The sequence below is a fragment of the Condylostylus longicornis genome, unplaced genomic scaffold (assembly GCF_029603195.1).
Source record: "Condylostylus longicornis isolate FDR11 unplaced genomic scaffold, ASM2960319v2 ptg000232l, whole genome shotgun sequence".
Lineage (NCBI taxonomy): Eukaryota > Metazoa > Arthropoda > Insecta > Diptera > Dolichopodidae > Condylostylus > Condylostylus longicornis.
This window is the reverse complement of record NW_026578199.1, coordinates 115,032-133,023: the sequence shown is the minus strand read 5'-3', so window position 1 is coordinate 133,023 and position 17,992 is coordinate 115,032. Positions and strand designations below refer to the sequence as shown.

General features: G+C 31.9%; 1 protein-coding gene across 4 annotated transcripts in view; it reads left to right on the top strand.

Annotated features, from left to right (window-relative positions):
* LOC129616506 (SITS-binding protein) overlaps nt 1-17,992 on the top strand; it is a 90,767-nt gene that overhangs the window by 34,498 nt on the left and 38,277 nt on the right. For all 4 annotated transcript variants that reach the window (XM_055532160.1, XM_055532159.1, XM_055532158.1 and 1 more), the window contains exons 2-5: nt 4,546-4,641; nt 4,693-4,788; nt 4,849-6,244; nt 6,304-6,771. In XM_055532160.1, the coding sequence (XP_055388135.1) occupies nt 4,624-4,641; nt 4,693-4,788; nt 4,849-6,244; nt 6,304-6,771 (1,978 nt within the window). In that variant the 5' untranslated portion in view covers nt 4,546-4,623. The remainder of the gene's footprint in view (nt 1-4,545; nt 4,642-4,692; nt 4,789-4,848; nt 6,245-6,303; nt 6,772-17,992) is intronic.

Sequence of the window (17,992 nt, the reverse complement as noted above, 5' to 3'; positions counted from 1 at the left end):
TAACGAGGTGAAATCAGTACACGTAAATTTCACTAATAGGAAAATTGACAATTTATTTTCGGTTCGAATAAATGGCGTCTTGATTCCGTCCGCAAACACGGCGAAGTATTTGGGAATGACGTTGGACGCGAAGCTCAGATGGAAGGAGCACATAAAGAAATAGAGATCTCAACTAGAGGAGGAATACAGGAAGTTCGAATGGCTTTTGGGGAGGCGTTCCAAATTGACAATATACAACAAAGTTTTGATATATAATCAAATATTTGAGCCTGTCTGGGCTTACGGTATTCAGTTATGGGGCTGCGCTGCGCAGACTCATACAAAGATTGCAAAATAGAGTATTACGGGACATTGTAAACGCCCCTTGGTATGTCCGTAATGCCGATATACACAGGGATCTCACGATCCTAAGTGTCACAGACGAAATTAAAAAGCAAGCAGCCAATCATAAAATGCGTTTATCCAATCATGTCAATATCGAGGCGGCTCGATTGGTTGACAATCAAAACTTTGTTAGGAGACTTAAACGTACGAGACCTCTCGAGTTAGTTTAGAGTTTTTTATCTGGAACAATGAGTACTTAGTACGCTATTGTGCCAGATAAAAGGTTTGTAAATAATCAAAAAGGTTAGAGCAAAATTAATGGTTAGTCGTTTTCGACTAGTTTTATAGTTTATTTTGAGGAGGGTGTTTTTTAGTGGAATAAAGTTCCACACTACTGCTTTTCGTCTGGCAGTGTCTGTCGAGATTTTTCCCCCTTCCTCTCGGTAAAAAAAAAAAAAAAAAAAAAAAAATATTAGTAACATTCATGCATACATATTTACAAATACATTTATACATGTGAAGATGTAATATTACCCACTAGAAGCATCTAGTGTGGATCGCACTGAATATTATATTCGAAAATATTGAAATAAAATTGAGACATTAATGTTTATATCACATAAATAATTAATTTAATGTAGGAAGGAAAATTTAAAATTATATCAGGTTGCCGGTACGGCCATACTCATTGTAGTTGGTGTGAAATGATCCATGACGGAGACATCAATACATTTATATATAACACTATATAAATGACTTGTTTAAAAATCGCAAATATACGCTAAAATTTCAGTTTGAAGCTGTTAATACTTATAGTATTTCATTATCTAGCATATTTTATCGGTTTTGTTGTATCGTACAATTTTGACGGTCGTATTGTGTGTTCATGTGCAACCGATCAGTGTTGTACAACGAGAAAAAAAGTCGAAATTGATTTTGTTAATTATTTTTGTCTGATTTATATAACTTAAAGTTTTATGCATTTAGTTTTTATTATTTTTAAAAAAAAATAAAAAAAATTAGTTAACAAATAAAGAATAAATTTTCATTTACTTTTGATTATAGTTTTAGGAAACTGAACGATACTTACAAGAATATACTTATTCGGTTGTTGGGTCTTAATTTCCTTCCTTCAATTCAGACCCAACAACCGAAATTAAAAAAATTTTAAAAAACGAACTATATTGCTTCGCTGATTTTATAAATTGAATAAGTCTGCTACAATTATATTTCCTGACTTCAAATCAAAGTATATCTATTAATAAGTAGTTCGACTCGTTCCATTCCGTTAGTTTTTGTTTGGATTTTGCTTCCAAATTCTTAAAATATTCCATTTTTCTTTAGAAATAAATGGTAATAAGAGGTGTGTAGGCAAGAAAGAAACAAAATATTGTAAACAAACGAGTGTATCAAAAACATTGAACTGAAATAAAATTAAATTAAGTTAGGTAAAAATTTTGTTATTTTTATTTGGATAATAACAAAATTTTTATTTCGTATTTTATTTTTCATTTCATAAAAGTTAGGTAAAAACATTCAAATGTATGAAAGTAATAGTTATAAATGTTAAATTTCATATTTTTTTATACAGTACTTACCTATTCAAAGTAGATACACAATATGATGTAGTAATATGTATTTACCCCGTTTATGTGGCTGCTTAAAGCTTATTATTATCTATATAAACGTTACTTAACCTGAAGCCGGCTTCAATCAAGTCGCTTCCTTGAATTGAAATGTTAATAATGATTTGAAATTTAATAGATAAACGTCGTTTTTAAACTTTTAAAAACGCAGCTTGAGTTTCGAGCTGATTTCACGTCTAAGAACGAAGAAATAAATTTCACGAAGAAATATATGTATATTTCAAATTTTCAAAACAAAATTGAAATAAAAAATTCATAGTTCATATTACAATAAATGTAATGACAATGTTACTAATTACAAATTTTTACTTTTTTGTTAAAATTATTTGTCTTTTTCAAATTATATACAAATAATTTTTTTTTATTTTAATAGTCAAATTTTATTTTTAAAATTGCTTCGCTTTTATAATATGGATACACCATTTCTGCCACCTTGTACTGGAATAAGTTACAGAAATAAAATTCCCGCTTTTTCTTTTCATACGCCTAAGAAAAAAGTTATTTCTATATTATTTACATACATAGGTAATGTACGTAAAACTTTTGTAACTTTTTTTCATCCGCCCTCCCCTTCTCCGCCCTCTCCTGATGGGAGATATTTGTATTTATTTTTGATAATATGAATACTGTAAATTAAGTTCTGCAAATATGAGTTAAAATACAAATTAAAAACTTTTTTGAAAAATTTTTTGAGGTTAATAAAATCAACATTATTTTATATTTCTTTTTCTTTTATATTCTTTTATATTTTATAATTATGCACGTACGAATTTACTTTCGAATTCTTTCCGCGATTTGCTGCAAAATGTGTTAGTAAGCAAAACATAAGTGTACATTAAATTTCTGGACAAGATATTTTTATTAATACATAATTTAATAAGAAAATATATTATTTTTATTACATTAAGATTTTACAAATAGGGTATTTTTAACAAAAAATTTAGCTGTGGAATCTCGCTAATATCGATTTTAAGGGTAAAGCTTTTTCATTTTCATTTTAAATGTGAATAAAATAGAATTATCAATAAATAAAGTTGGGTCAAACCAATGATTTGTATTGTAGCACTTTTCCCTTCAACAAGTGAAAATACTGCTTTTAAAAACAGTCTATGTATATCCACCACACTATTAAAATTATTTTCATTTATAAACGAAACTATTTCTAGCATTGCATATATTTATACACAAATTTCAAGAGGCCATAACTTGAGAGGGGGTGGAGATGGAAAAAAATTTTCTTCTAAAGAAATGAACTACTTGTCTAAAAGCCCCTAAAATTTCAAGCTTCTACAGGCTGGGGTCTAGAAGAAAAACGACATCAAAAATTTGGAAAAAAAGGACTGTAGATAACGTTAAATTTGAACGGCCATTTTGTTTTTCTAAAGTTTAACTATAGTATACCGCGGTAGGGGAAGCAAGCCACTGCCTTTCTGCGTTTGCAAAATTGCAAAAAAGCTTATGGTTTCATTGCAACAAATATTTAAAATAGGCCATTTTTAGGGTTTTGGGGGGGTATAAATTCTGGAGGAGGGGAGATAGGTAAAAATTTTGTTCTACAAAAATAAGTTTCTAGTAAAGATCTATGTACATATTAAATTTCAGCTTTCTATCTTTAAGAATGTAGAAGTTTTGTAAACAGACACACGGACAGACGGATGGACGGACGGACGGACGGACGGACGGACGGACAGAGTGAAACTAATAAGCACTTTTTTCAAAAATTTTTTGGAAAAGTGCTAAAAAGAATTCATTTTCATTTTTCAATTCGCATTTTACAGGGTTTGAACCTGAGATCTTTTGCATAGAAATCGTATTCTATATGCATTTCCCTAACGGTTTGTTCTAATTCTGTGAATCAATTTTGTCATAAAACTTTGTTTTATATAGGGTGTTTCGCATAAGGTGGCAAATAATTTCAGAGATTCTTTGATCAACTTTCGATATAGTCGTTTTCGAGCTTCAGCCTGCTGAAAAAAAAGGGTACAATATTTTTCCTCCATAAATAAATTTTTATATTTTTGGAACCATGCATGATGGATTAACATTAGGGACCTTATTTCACAGGCGATTGATTATTCTTTATTTTCGATTTACAATTAATTTAATTTGAGCCATAGTTTTTGAGATAAAGCACGTCAATATCAGAATTTTGGTTTTATTTTTAAAAGGTTTTCTAAAAAACTCGGAATTTCTCGAAAATTTTTGTTACTTTTTTTTAACTATTTTTAAGACCTCTTCTTATTTTGCGTTTTATTTTATTATTTGTTCAGAAAAAAAACATATCTAACGTATATATGTATATATATTACTGGTGTGTTTTTGAAGAAAAAAAAACAAAATATCTCATACACAACTTTTTGTAAAATTTTTAAAGCAATAAAAACTGTATTTTTATAAGATTAAACTTTTGCGAAGAGGTGAAAATCTTGTAGAAACGAGAATAATTTCAAAACTACATGCAAGCACATATGAATATTTTTAAGTACACCAATTTGAATATGATTTACACGAATCTCATACTCGTACATCATAATCATTAAATGCCATACAATTTTATTAATTCGTCTCGTTTCAGATATATTTATGTACATCAGTAAATACTATTTTTACATGTTAACGCTTGAGGATTACATTAAATGCTTAACAAGGAAAGATGCATAATAAAGTCAAAGTTGGTGTGATTCATGATAATTTTATTGTAGCGTAATATTTTTTATTTTAGCATTTCTCGCTTCACAAAGTACATAGACCAGAAAAAATTAAGGACCTTAAAATCAAAACAGTTATATTTTTACTATTCAGCTTTATAACATGCTTTGTATTTTCGCTTTAAATTACTTTTTATAATTAACATTTTAATAATATTTATTATTTGTAGGTAACGTATTCTTATACAACATATCATTCTAAAAATTTTACATATTTTACTTTTGAAGGTGCTTTGTTAAATAAAAATGAGAGGTATTTTAAGTTTTACAATTATTTAAACGAAGAAATTCTGCGTGGTCAACTGGGATTTGGGATTCCTTTTCCGAAAAAATTTTTTGAGTGCAAAAATGAGTCCAAAATAACTGAGATTTACTCTGGCTTGTGCTTGGAATGGGAAGATGTTGCCAAACTCGCACTTTACCATAAAATTGAGAACACTGCTAATTGTTACTACATTAAATGGATTGCTCTTTCAGAAAAAATTTTGCCAACAGATTGTTACGAATTATCAAGAAATAATGGGATTTGGTTTGGCGCTTCTAAAACCAAAAATTTGTTTTTGCACCTAAATAATGACAATTTTACATTTCAACCTTTGATAAGTGGAGACACAAAGTTGAGTATTTTTGGTAATGGTATTAAAAGATACTTTATAAATTCACTTGGAGTTGCTATTAGTATTGAGAATAAAGTTCCTTTGCACATATCCGTAAACAAAACGTCAAATTTAATTTGTTTTCGAGCTATGAATGATGATTTCGCTTTCGTTAACAGAGCTACTAAAATGCCTCAATTGTCTTATAAAGTATGCACTAAATCAGATGATATTAAGGGTTTGCATCGTATTATGACTCAACAAAACCTTTGGAAAAATTTGAAAGAACCCAATATCAAAGTTTTACATTCTGTAATAGAAGAACCGATATGGAAAATTCCCACAAAACAAAAAGCAAGCATATTAAATGAAACCATCATTTACAATTATTCAGAGAACATTATTCAAATGGGTTACATGAAACTTGGTCACATTCTGGTGAATGAATTTTGGCAACAAAACATTGGAGATCTTACCGTTCATCAAAGCAGGTTTCAGAATTTGAAAAACGTCATTGATATATTACATAGACGTGGATTTAAAATTGTTTTCACTATACAACCTTTTGTTAGTACTGAAAGCTCTAATTTTAAATATTTGGTGCAGAACAAATTATTGGTATTCGAACGTAGTAGCAAGAGAACCGTTCCAGCTTTAACAAAATATAAAAGCATGTTAAGTGCTGCTGTGTTGGATATTACAAATAATGTAACAGTGTCGTGGATTTTTCAAAAATTAAAGCAAATCAAGGAAAATTATCATGTAGACTATTTTTATCTCGATTTGGGTTCTGCTTACAACTTTCCATATTACTACCAATGTCGAAAACCACTGGTTAGTCCAGATTCATACTTTGAAGCCTTTATACAAAATTTAGAGCAAATAGGGTTTATCGGAATTTCAACGGCGTCGTTCACACCTAAGCCACCAACCTTTCTAAGCATTCCTCCTTTAAACTCGTCCTGGGAAAGTATTTGATGACACTATTACATTTTGAAATTAGTACTATAAAAAAACTTGTTATTTCAGGTTTACAAGAATTAATGATTTATATTCTTCTGTACGGTATATTAGGATTTCCTTTTATAATACCAGGCTCCGTGGGTGGTGATTTTTTGTTACCTTATAATAATCAAAAATTTATTAATTCGAATTCTTTTGAACAAGCCTCACTACCCTCACAAGAATTATATATCCGCTGGCTTCAACTAATTATTTTCCTACCAGTTGTTCAATTTGCGCATTTACCATCTGAGTACAATAACAGAACGGTTACAAATATTTCAAAAGAACTGACTGCTATAAGGCAAAAAAGTGTTATTCCGCTTCTGAAAAAATACTCGATAGATTCAATAAATGAAGGTACACCATTAGTACGCCCTTTGTGGATGCTGGATCCTAGCGATTTGGCTTGTGTTAACTTAAATGATGAATTTTCGATTGGAGAAGATTTAATAGTGGCTCCAATTTTAAATCAAGGAATCACTTCAAGAGAAGGTAAGAAATAATATAAATTAAATGGTTTTTAAGTCAGAAATATCGGAATTTCACGTTAAGTCAAATCTTTATAATATAGACAATTAGCAGTTTATTCTCGTATTGAAAAGTGTGTAATATATCACTAGAAATTATTACAAAATTAAGATATATCATGATAATATTGCCTATAGCCAAGGAGACGGCAGTTTTTAATAAATAAGTACTATGTAAAATAGTGTATTATGTAAACATTTTTGTAAACTTTTAAACATATTTATTTTAATGGTGCTCTTATTGTTCTAGTAAACTTAAAAATACTCTTATTTTTTTTTAATTTTATGTCTGAAAAAATTGTATACTAATTAATCAGGCGCGCTACGCTGGAATTTCCGCCAAATTGAAACTAATCAAACGACTAACCATTAGTGTTGCTCTAACAATGCTTTGTGTTTACATTCTGTGAAGGAAGACGCGGATGTGCTGCTACATCACTTTAGGCTAATTCGAGAGGTCTCGTTCGCTTCAGTCTTTTTGTCCCAAGAGGGCTTCCGGGCTAAGTCGGGGAACTTCGACACTTACATGTTTCTTCAAACGTGCTCTATGTTTCATAGCTCAGTTCCTTATTTCCTCACTTATTTATGGGACACACAGTTTCGTATGAATGTCACTATTACGCGTATGCCAGGGAGCACCCATAATGTTACCATGGACCTTGTTCTAGAAAGCTTGTATTTATTTAATGTGTGTCTGCTTGGCACAATCCCATATTTGCAAGCCATACCTCCATATAGGCTTTATCATTTGGTTATGTATCACCACCGTATAGTATGTTAGCAATCCAGACTCCCGACTTAGGAGCCTATAGTTTTCTCTATAATTGTTTTCTAATTCTATTTCTTTCTTCTTCACATGTTGTTTTCATCTGAGGTTGACATCCAAAGCCATACTCAGGTATTTCGCTGGGTTTCGGATTGATTCTTTTACACTATTCAAATTCAAAGTGGTTGATTTACTAAATTTTTGTTTGTGAAATTCACATGTACAGATTTACTTTTATTTTGCTGTATTCCCCCTGTATTCGTTCATTTACTGATATTGTTACTGTTTTCTTGTAATTTTCCTGTAGGTAAATGTAGCCACAGTACACCCGCTAAATCTGGAAAATCACGTATATCTTTATTTCCTTCATTCTTAAAATAATATCACAATTGGTACAAATGTGGATTCAAAAACAATTAAATACTTTTCTTCATATGATAGAAAAAAACCCCAAATACTGCCCAATCTTGCTGGGCGCAGAATACTCCACTCTTCGTCCTGTTTGATACGAAAGAGTCTGTCAGATAAACATGATTCAAGTAACTCAACGAAATGCGGGGGTATCAATTTCTTAAATTTAAATAAAAAACCATCGTGCGAAACCTTATCGAACGCCTGCGCCACGTCCAGAAAAATATTGTCGAACATATTTGTCTTTCTTCTAACACCTTTTCTACAATATTTGATATTCTGCGTACTTGGTTAATTGTTGCATGTTTATACCCGTACGAACGTATGTTCGAAGGGTATACTAAATTTGCCTTACCGTTTGTAACGCTAAGAAATAACGGTGTTAGATATAGACTCAAGTATATGTTTTTTATCAGCGTCAAATTCTGAGTTGATTTAGCTTTGTCTGTCCGTCCATCCGTCCGTTCGAACGATAACTCAAAAACTAATTGAGCTAAGTTCACCAAATTTTCACAAATGATTTATTGTAGTAAGTGCCAGAACCCTATTTAAATTTGACGTGATCGGGGTACTGGTTCGGGTAGCTGCCATACAACTTCAAAATTTATTTGGCTATATCTCAGAAACTATAAAAGTTGTGGTATTGAAATTTCACACAAACGAATATATAAGTAGGGCCAATGTGTCTCATAAAAGTTGTCGAAATTACTTGGCTCCTTCTGGTACCTGTCATACAACTTCAAAAGTCATTTGACTATATTTCGGAAACTATTAAAGCTATGGTATTGAAATTTCACACAAACGAATATATTAGTATGGCCAATGTGTCTCCTAAAAGTTGTTGAAATTACTTGGCTCCTTCTGGTATCTGCCATACAACTTCAAAAGTCATTTGACTATATTTCAGAAACTATTAAAGCTATGGTATTGAAATTTCACACAAACGAATATATTAGTAGGGCCAATGTGTCTCATAAAAGTCGTTGAAATTACTTGGCTCCTTCTGGTACCTGCTATGCAACTTCAATAATAGTTTGAAAAACACATAGTACTGAAATTTTGCATAAATTAATATGGTAATACGGCAACTTATAGTCATAGTCTGCCCCATAGATAGTTATGGCACATTAGTTATTCGCACATAGGATAACAAATTTGTACGGGTATCACAGAGTTGACAAGGTCAACTCTATTTTTTTTCTCGTTTATGTTCTAAAACCAAACTGAGAGTTTTAGAACAGATGGTTTATGTTCTAAAAACAAACTGATGAAAACTGATAAGCCCTTTATTTAATTGTCGTATAATAATGATTTAAAATTTTCTAGTGTTCTTTTAGATGTTTGAGAAAATCTATTCACAATCATTTTATCGTCTGAGCGATAAGACTCTTGCCATTTACGTCTGGCCTTTCGTTTTTGTACTATTAAATCAGTTATAGTCCTAGGATAATTATTTGATACAGCTTTGAACTCAGAGAGTTTTCTATTTTTTCAGGCGGCTTTCTGTATCAGTTTACTAACCAATTAAGAATCTGGTTTACCCTCTAATTCAGAATCGGGTTGATCTCTAGTCGCTCGGCATTAAGAATTATATACCTAATTTGAAGCACACCCAATCTTTGGTTTCGTTGACTAATGGGGCTTGTTCCGTTTGTTAGCTATTTTCCCACTAAGGGTTAGTATAACAGAAGAGTGATGGAAATTCAAATTAAAGTAATTTTCCAAATTCAAAAAATTTAGCGAAATCCTTTTAGATACAAAACTGTCAATACAGTTTTTATATCAGGTTTGTATCAGTAGTTGGTATCAGTAGGCCAATAATTCGAATTGCCAGTGGAATGATAAGAACATGCCAACTCCCGAATGTCCTCCCTTAGTTTTCTACCTCTAGTTAACGTCAATCTAGAGCCGCAATCCATTTATTTCGTATTATATTCACCTCCCAGTAAGAATCTATTTCCCCTCGCACATAGCAGATGCTCAGAAACATCCTTTTTTATAATACATCATGATGATTAATAAATACTTAATTTTAACCACTACAAGTTGAACTTCTTCAGTCTCCATTTTGGATTCCTCATCATGCTTTATGGTTTCCTTAATTAAAAGATCACTACCTCCTCTTGAATGTTTACAAGGGCGGGTTGCCCTATAGCATCTATAACTCAGTACATCAAAGTCCTTCCTCAAGTGCGTTTCTGACAACAGACGTACATCGATATTATTAGCCCTAAGAAAACCTCCGATTCGTGCTTTCTCACTAGAACGTCATTAGCGTTCCACGTACTAATTCGTATTTTATTTACTGACATATTTCGGAATCGCTTCGGGGTGGCTTGATATATAAATGCATCTATTTGCATCAATTTCATTATGCTATCTCCAATTCATTTAGGTTTTGCATTGCATTATTGTCAATTGTTTTATTATTCATGCGTTGTTTAGGTGTTTTATCCAAAAAATATTCTGCTATTTTCTAAGCCATATGTGAGTATGTAACACCATTTTTTACCTTATTTGATGTGAAAGCATTAATTGTTCTTAAAGTATAAACCCGAACTCGTTTAGGCCGATTTCTTTTCATTCTCTTTTTTGTAATTCCTTAGCCACTTTTCACTTCGCCTGAAAATTATCTCTCTTTTTAAACTCTGCGTCATATGATTTAACACATTTAGTCCCTTTTTGGAAAAATCTTTGTGTATGCCCGAACCTCTAGCATCTCTGGCATTGCGGGATGGACCCATTGGCTTGATTAACAGCTTTAGTTAATCGTCTATATTCAGATAATCTTACTATAATCTCAGTCCGTGTTTCACACACGGTCACACATATTTTGTCTTTCTCGGTCCCACTTGAAACTGCCTTAAGTTTTCAGACCTCTCCTTACACAGGTTCTCCATGGTTTTCTTCTAACTTAACCCATAGGGTCATTTATTTCGCTAAGTGATATTTTTTTAACACTGGTAACTTCTCTGAACATCTTGAAAATTTAGCCAAGCTCTTGCCGACAGCCATGGCCTCTGCCGACACTTTGGTAGATATCACTATCGCATTATTGGACATTTCATATTTGTTTTTAATTTATATAGGTACTAATCTAGCCATGGTCTCTTCCCCTGCAGTCCCTTTGGGATCAGATGTAGATCAAGAAGCCGTTCAATCTGGATCAGACGCGCCTGAGTTTTGGGTATTTCTACTCCTAAACCCAGCGTTCGAGCAATACGGAAACCAATTTTTACTATAATTTTTAAGAATTAATTACATATTTACATATATGATTTTGAATGTACACTAATACCTCGCTTTGCGACGTTTCACTTTCACTGAGACGTAAAAAATTTTACATTAAAGTGCAAAAGAAAAACGCGCTTTTGATATCCAAAAATTTTTACAGAAAATCTTAATATAGGAGTTATTTTGGGACTAAAAATGTTCTAGTGTCAGACTTTTTCTGGGATCCTACCCGCAAAAACCTGTTTAATGCCTTTTGTCCCATTTCTCTAGCCCTTCTAGAAGTACCCGTACTTTTTGGCACCTGAAAAGTAGCTATACTCGTATATATATAATGTAAAATATGATGGAAAATGTACGAAATATGAATAAAATAAAGTATTATAAAGGCAAATTCAAGGTATCGCGTAGTCTGGTGTATAGCATGGTAGTCTGATAACCAGAAGGTGATTAGATCGATGCTTGCCCGGATGTTGTCATATTTTCTTTTTTTTTTAATTATTTTGAAATTCCCTTTTTTTTTTTTATTTTGTTTAAATTTTTGATTTAATTTTTTCAATATATAACAAATAAATAAATACTGTTAAAAAAGTTTAAAAAAAATTTAAAAAAAAATATAAGTACATTAAGTGCAAAAATTTCAAGTACATATTTACATACATAAGCATGCATGTATATTTTTTTAAAGCTTGCTGATGAAACAATGTATTCAAAATATATTAATCCCAAAACTACTTATGTATTATATAATTGTAACAGAAATTTATTCAATGTTATTAGCTACATTCTACCCAATAGTGCAATTGATATTTATAAAAAATATACTGAAATATACAATAAAAATAATTCAATTGATAACTTTTTTTTGGTTATTGGTGATTTTAACTTAACCTCTTTTACTTGGTAACATATAAATGTCGAGAATGGTAATATTGAAAAAAATATTGTTAGCAATGAAAAATTTTTCGTAAAATCTAATTTAGGTGATACTTAATCATTGATAACAAACGCGGTATTTTCATTAGATTTAGTTTAAATAAACTTTATTTTCAATATTCTTGACAGATTACTAGACATAATTTTCATTTCTAAAGAAATCTTGATCAATATCTCAGAACATGAACGTCCAATTGTCAAAAAAGATTTATTTATATCATCCCCCTTTATTATTCAACTTCAAATTTATTAATGAAATAACTGAGGAAACTGAAACTATACTAAATTAAACTTCAATGACGGCGTTTTTCTGGTTTAAATGAATATTCATCGGGTATTGGTTGGTCGAACGTTTCACTTACTAACAACTCTCTAGAAAATTGTTACGAATATTTAAAAAAATGATTATTCCAAGGTTTCCACAAAAACCTTCTCCTTATATTCTGATACTAGTCCCTTTACACCAACCATCAAATTTTCTTTAATATAGATTGACAGATCCGCTCTCCGATTCAACGCTCTCCGATTTGGTGAAACGCATTTTGCGCTAAATGAAAAGACAAAGTCCTCTTTAGCCTTCAAGGAGAATTCCTGATAACAAGGAGCCGAGAGGCCTCTAAATTGACATGTTGTTCCAGACGAGTCTCACTTCCCTTTCGTTAATTTCGTCAACTACTTGTGAAATTTTTAGATCTCTGTGGAAATCTCCATTTCGCACATACCAAGGGGCATCCACCACATTCCACAAAACCCTATTCTGGAACGCTTATATTCACTGGACATGTATTCAGTAACCTTGACTTGCGACCTAGGAGCTAATATATGTCCTTATATTTTAATTTTAATTCTGCTTTTTTCTTCTTAAGATGTCCTTTCTATTTTAACTTGACATCCAGTGTCATTCCTAGATATTTTGCCGCATTTTCTTGCGCAAAATTTAACCCTTTTAAATTAATACGTGGTTTACAAGGGTTTTATTTGTAAAATTTACTTGTGCAGACTTGGTTTCATTAACATCTATTTTCGATTTCTTGGTCCAAGCATCTTGGTCAGCATATGTAGTCACAATTGTGTTTACTATTTGAGGCACATCTGTTGTAAGGAGTTGATATAGTATTGACACAAAATACAGCCCTGAAGTACAGCTGCTCTTATTACTCTAAGTATGGAATAGTCCCCTTCCCGTTTGACTCTAAATAGTTTGTCGGTTAAATAAGAAGAGAGAATATCCATATATTGTTTGGTTAATATTTTTTCTAATTTGTATATTAATCCTTTGTGCCAAACCTTGTCAAAAGCCTTGGTCATTAAAAATTGTTGCACAAATTTGCTTTTTCTCTAGGGTTTGATCAATATTTGTAATGCTATAAATTTGACCAGTAGTTGAATGTCCTGCTCTAAACCTAAATTAGTGGTTCGGAATTAATAACCTCAATTATAAGTTCCATTCTGTTTAGTTATAACCTTTAGTGATAACTTTTAGTCAAAAAGTTTCGACAAAATTGGTAGCAGAGAATTTTATCTATAAGACTTGGTCTCATTTAAAGGTTTACAAGATTGTGGTATTATCATAACTTCTGCCAGCTTCCAAGCATTAGGTACATATTTGAACCTTAATGAAGAATTTATTAAAAAAGTCAACACTTTTAAACCCTTTTTTGGTAATTATTTCAGTATCTCAGAGGTAATTAAATCATAACCCGGTGCTTTCCTTGACTTTAAACTTTTTATTTCTTCCACTATTTCTCTTTGTGCAAATGGAGCAGTAACGTTTTCTGCTCTCACATTTCGCATTGCAATGTTTATATTTGAGTGTATGTCATTTGGCCTAAAAATTTGTTCAAGGTAATTTGCAAATATTTCAGCCTTATCTTTATTTTCTATTGCCCCTTTGCCATCTGTTCCCATAATGAGGGGGATATGTGAGAATGGCTTTTCAATATTTTTTGCAACCATACTCTTAATATAACTACAAATGACTCTTCCTTGATTTTTCTTATTTTTCGTTTTAGATTCTGAGTGAGTCGATTGAGTAAAGTTTTATCTGCTAGATCTCATGAGTTTTGTCATCTGCATCTAGCTCTTCTCTTTTCGCTTATCATAATCAGTATTTCTCTGAATTTCATAATTTTTATTATATTTCGCATCATTTGCACTATATTTATAATGCTTTCAGCATTTTTTGGGGTGGTAATTTTCTTCGTTCTTTAGTATGGTTATATGTTTCACCACCCGCCACTTGGGCATATTGTATTTCTTACACTCTTTTACTCAATGTAGTTGTTTTTGGAGTTTTTGGAGTTTTGGGAGTATTTTTTAGTATTATTGTTATTTGTTTATGTTTTTAACACTTTCCAAAAATTTTTTGAAAAAAAGTGCTTATTAGTTTCACTCTGTCCGTCCGTCCGTCCGTACGTGGACACTTTTTTTGTTTACAAAACTTCTACATCCTTGAAGATAGAAAGCTGAAATTCAATACGTACATAGAGCTTTACTAGAAACTTACTTCCGTAGAACAAAATTTTCACCTATCTCCTCCCCTCTAGAAGTTATACCCCTCCAAAACCTGAAAAATTACCTTTTTTAACTATTTTTTGCTATGAAACCATAAGCATTTTTGAAATTTTGCAAACGCAGAATGGCAGCGGCTTGTTTGCCCTAGCGCGGTATACTATAGTTAAACTTTAGAAAAACAAAATGGCCGTTCAAATTTACCGTTATCTAAAGTTCTTTTTTTCCAAATTTTTGATGTCGTTTTTCTTCTAGACCCCAACTTGTAGAAGCTTGAAATTTTAGGAGTTTTTAGATATTAAGAAATAGTTCATTTTGTTAGAAGAAAATTTTTTTCCATCTCCACCCCCTTTCAAGTTATCGCCTCTTGAAATTTGTAAAATTTGAATTTTTGACACCTTATATTTCCGAAACAGCAAGCTTTTTCAAATTTCTGTAAACCCAAAATACTAACGGAAAATTCTATGGCATTAAAAAATATAATTATTTTTCTTACCTCACGCAATTAATATTTAAAATCGAGCATTATGTTAACGCCTCTTTAAATTAATTTTTGCTTTATTTCAAAGACTGCATAAATCGCTCATCCTAAATATATGCAATCTTAGAAATAGTTTTGTATATGAATGAAAATAATTTTAATAGTGTGATAGGTATACATAGACTGTATTTAAAAGCAGAATTTTCACTTGTTGAAGGAAAAAGTGGTACAATACAAACCATTGGTTTGACCGAACTTTATTTAAGGTTATTTTTCCTTTTTTGTAATTCCTCTGCAACTATACGACTGCTGTAATTCGTGGGATGTGCCTCAGAGAAATTTAACCATTTTGGAGTTTCGATTTTTTGCTTACTACAATTTATCGTTAAATGAAGACCAGCACACTTGATACATTGAGCTAGGCGCTGGCAAAACCTCTGTGTGTGTTCATATCTCTGACACCTTCTGCACTAGGGAACTAAATTATTCCTCTACATTATTTGTCCTTAATGACTCAATTTTAATCTTTACGTGCTGAAGTACATCTATTTTGTATATTTTAATTATGTCCTACGAATTTTATAAGATTAACATGATGAGGGAAAGTCGGATCATAGTTATCTTGTTTTCTATATTCTGCTTTCTAATTTTATAAGCGGCTTCCAGAACTGTAAAGCCCCTCTTTTCGCTCATTTTAATATCTTCAGATTGGCATGAAGGACATCACTTTAGATTCATTTATTTTTTTGTTAATTCTCTGTAATCTTGTTCTTAATCAACATCGATTTTAAGTTGATTATTATTCATCATGTTGAATCTAAAATTTATTTTGGATTCTTTGAGCATCTTCTTTATTTTTGGATATTCATTCACATTGCTTAATATAACATGAGGGGTTTGATCTTTCTTGTAGTGCATTTATTTACACAGATTTTTCTATTTTGTTGACCTTGTCCTCAGGACTTATTTCAGGTCTCATATATGCTCTTCGCTTTTTGATTTTTCCCTTGAGAATCTAATCGGTTTCCCGAGCCAAAACCTCCTCATCTGTGCATTATGCCACTTTGTTTGCTGTAACTTTTTTCATATTTTTTTCTTCTATTGCGTTTACACTGCTTAATTCCAATTTTCGCTTATTATTTTCCTTTCTGAGATACAGGATTTCATTTTTTAATTCTTTACAAAGTGCTTCTAGCTCATTTATTCTTATATTTAAGTGGCAGTTATCAGTTTTCGGATCTTTTATTTCATTAACTGCACCCATATTGGTTTTTTTTCTGTTTGTCGCCTTAAGACATGTTTCTTTGCTTTTAACACATGGTGGTGCCCGCATGACCCGAGGTGTTCTTTCAAAAGGGTCGACCGTAGGTGTTTGATGCAATAAGTGGTCTCCCCCAGAATTCGTGACATCAGCCTCCGAGAAGTTTGGATTTTGCAGATTTACTGGTTTACAACCTGGGGTATAAAATCCTTTTGTCTTGTTCATTGCATTGATTTTGTTTAATTTCGGAGTTTACTTCTCCTAGTCTTTGGCAATAAATACCTCGTGCAATTTCTGCCATCCCTCAGGGATATCATACTGGATTTGTACTGGATTTTAGTGTACTCTTACCACAAGCATTCTTACTGCGGGTCTTTCGCACCCGCACCCGCCGGGGATTTTGGATTCTTCATTATACTTTAGGGTTTCCTTAATTAAAATAGAATTGCCTCCTCCTGAATGGTTACCAGTATGAGTTATCCTATAGCATCTATAACCCAGTACGTCCAAATCTTTCCCCAATATCTTCAATTATGGGATCGACCCATTACTTCTATACGATTCAACTTTTACTCATTATAATCGAAGGAAAACATGAAAAAAAAGCAACTTCTTAACAGTATTGACGTTATTTTCATTTATTTCTTTAACTTTATTTATGACATCTAAGCAGTCGTATCCCCTTTGAATAAGTTCACACTTAATATTCTGGTGCTCACATTATGGATGTAGATTTCTGACCATTTTCTTAACTACCTCGTCAATCTATTTTATTATATTTCCTAACAGTTTTAGGTGAGTGTCTATATTCATTTTACTTTTCCACATTTATTTTTAGTTAATCATTGTTTAGTATGTTTACCTTCACGTTAATATTTTCCTCTTTGAGGATCCTTATTAATTGTAATTAGTTATATTATATACTTTTCCTGACGGGGTTTATGTTTTTTAAGTTGATTATTTTTCCTTGGTATGGATTTCTCTACTTTAGTGTTATTCATTTCCTGGTACCGATTCCATTTTTGGCGAACACTTAGCTTTTCTCTGCTTTGGGTTTTATTTGGTTTTAAGAATCCAATCGGTTTCTCTAACCAATTATTCCTCATCTTTGTCATACACGATCATGTCTACTTTGTACCATTTGGAACTGCTATCCAGCTATCCCAGCACTCTTCGATTTTCTACGTTAAATTTGCAGATCTCAACTTTCAACTCCTTACACAGGTTTTCCAAATCGCTTATACGCGAATTGATCATTGGTCCTGATGAAATTACGCTGTTCATATTCCTTTTGGGGGTTTTACATTTGTTGTTTTCTTCAGACCTTCCTAAATAACCTTCTGTAGTTTTCCTTGGAAATTCCTCCATAGCGGGGTATCTTGCAACCCTTGAGCTCTTGACCTACATCTTGTGCGTGGGGTAACAGTACTTTCCGTGTCTCTTCACGTGTTAAAAATGCACCACGTCTTAACAGTTAGGATTCTAAATCTCCGCTTAGTACTTTATTGCCAGGATTCATTAGACCAGAGGAAAATTTGATTCCAGAAGCTAAATCTAGAGAAGGTCTTGAAAAAGTAAATCGGGATATG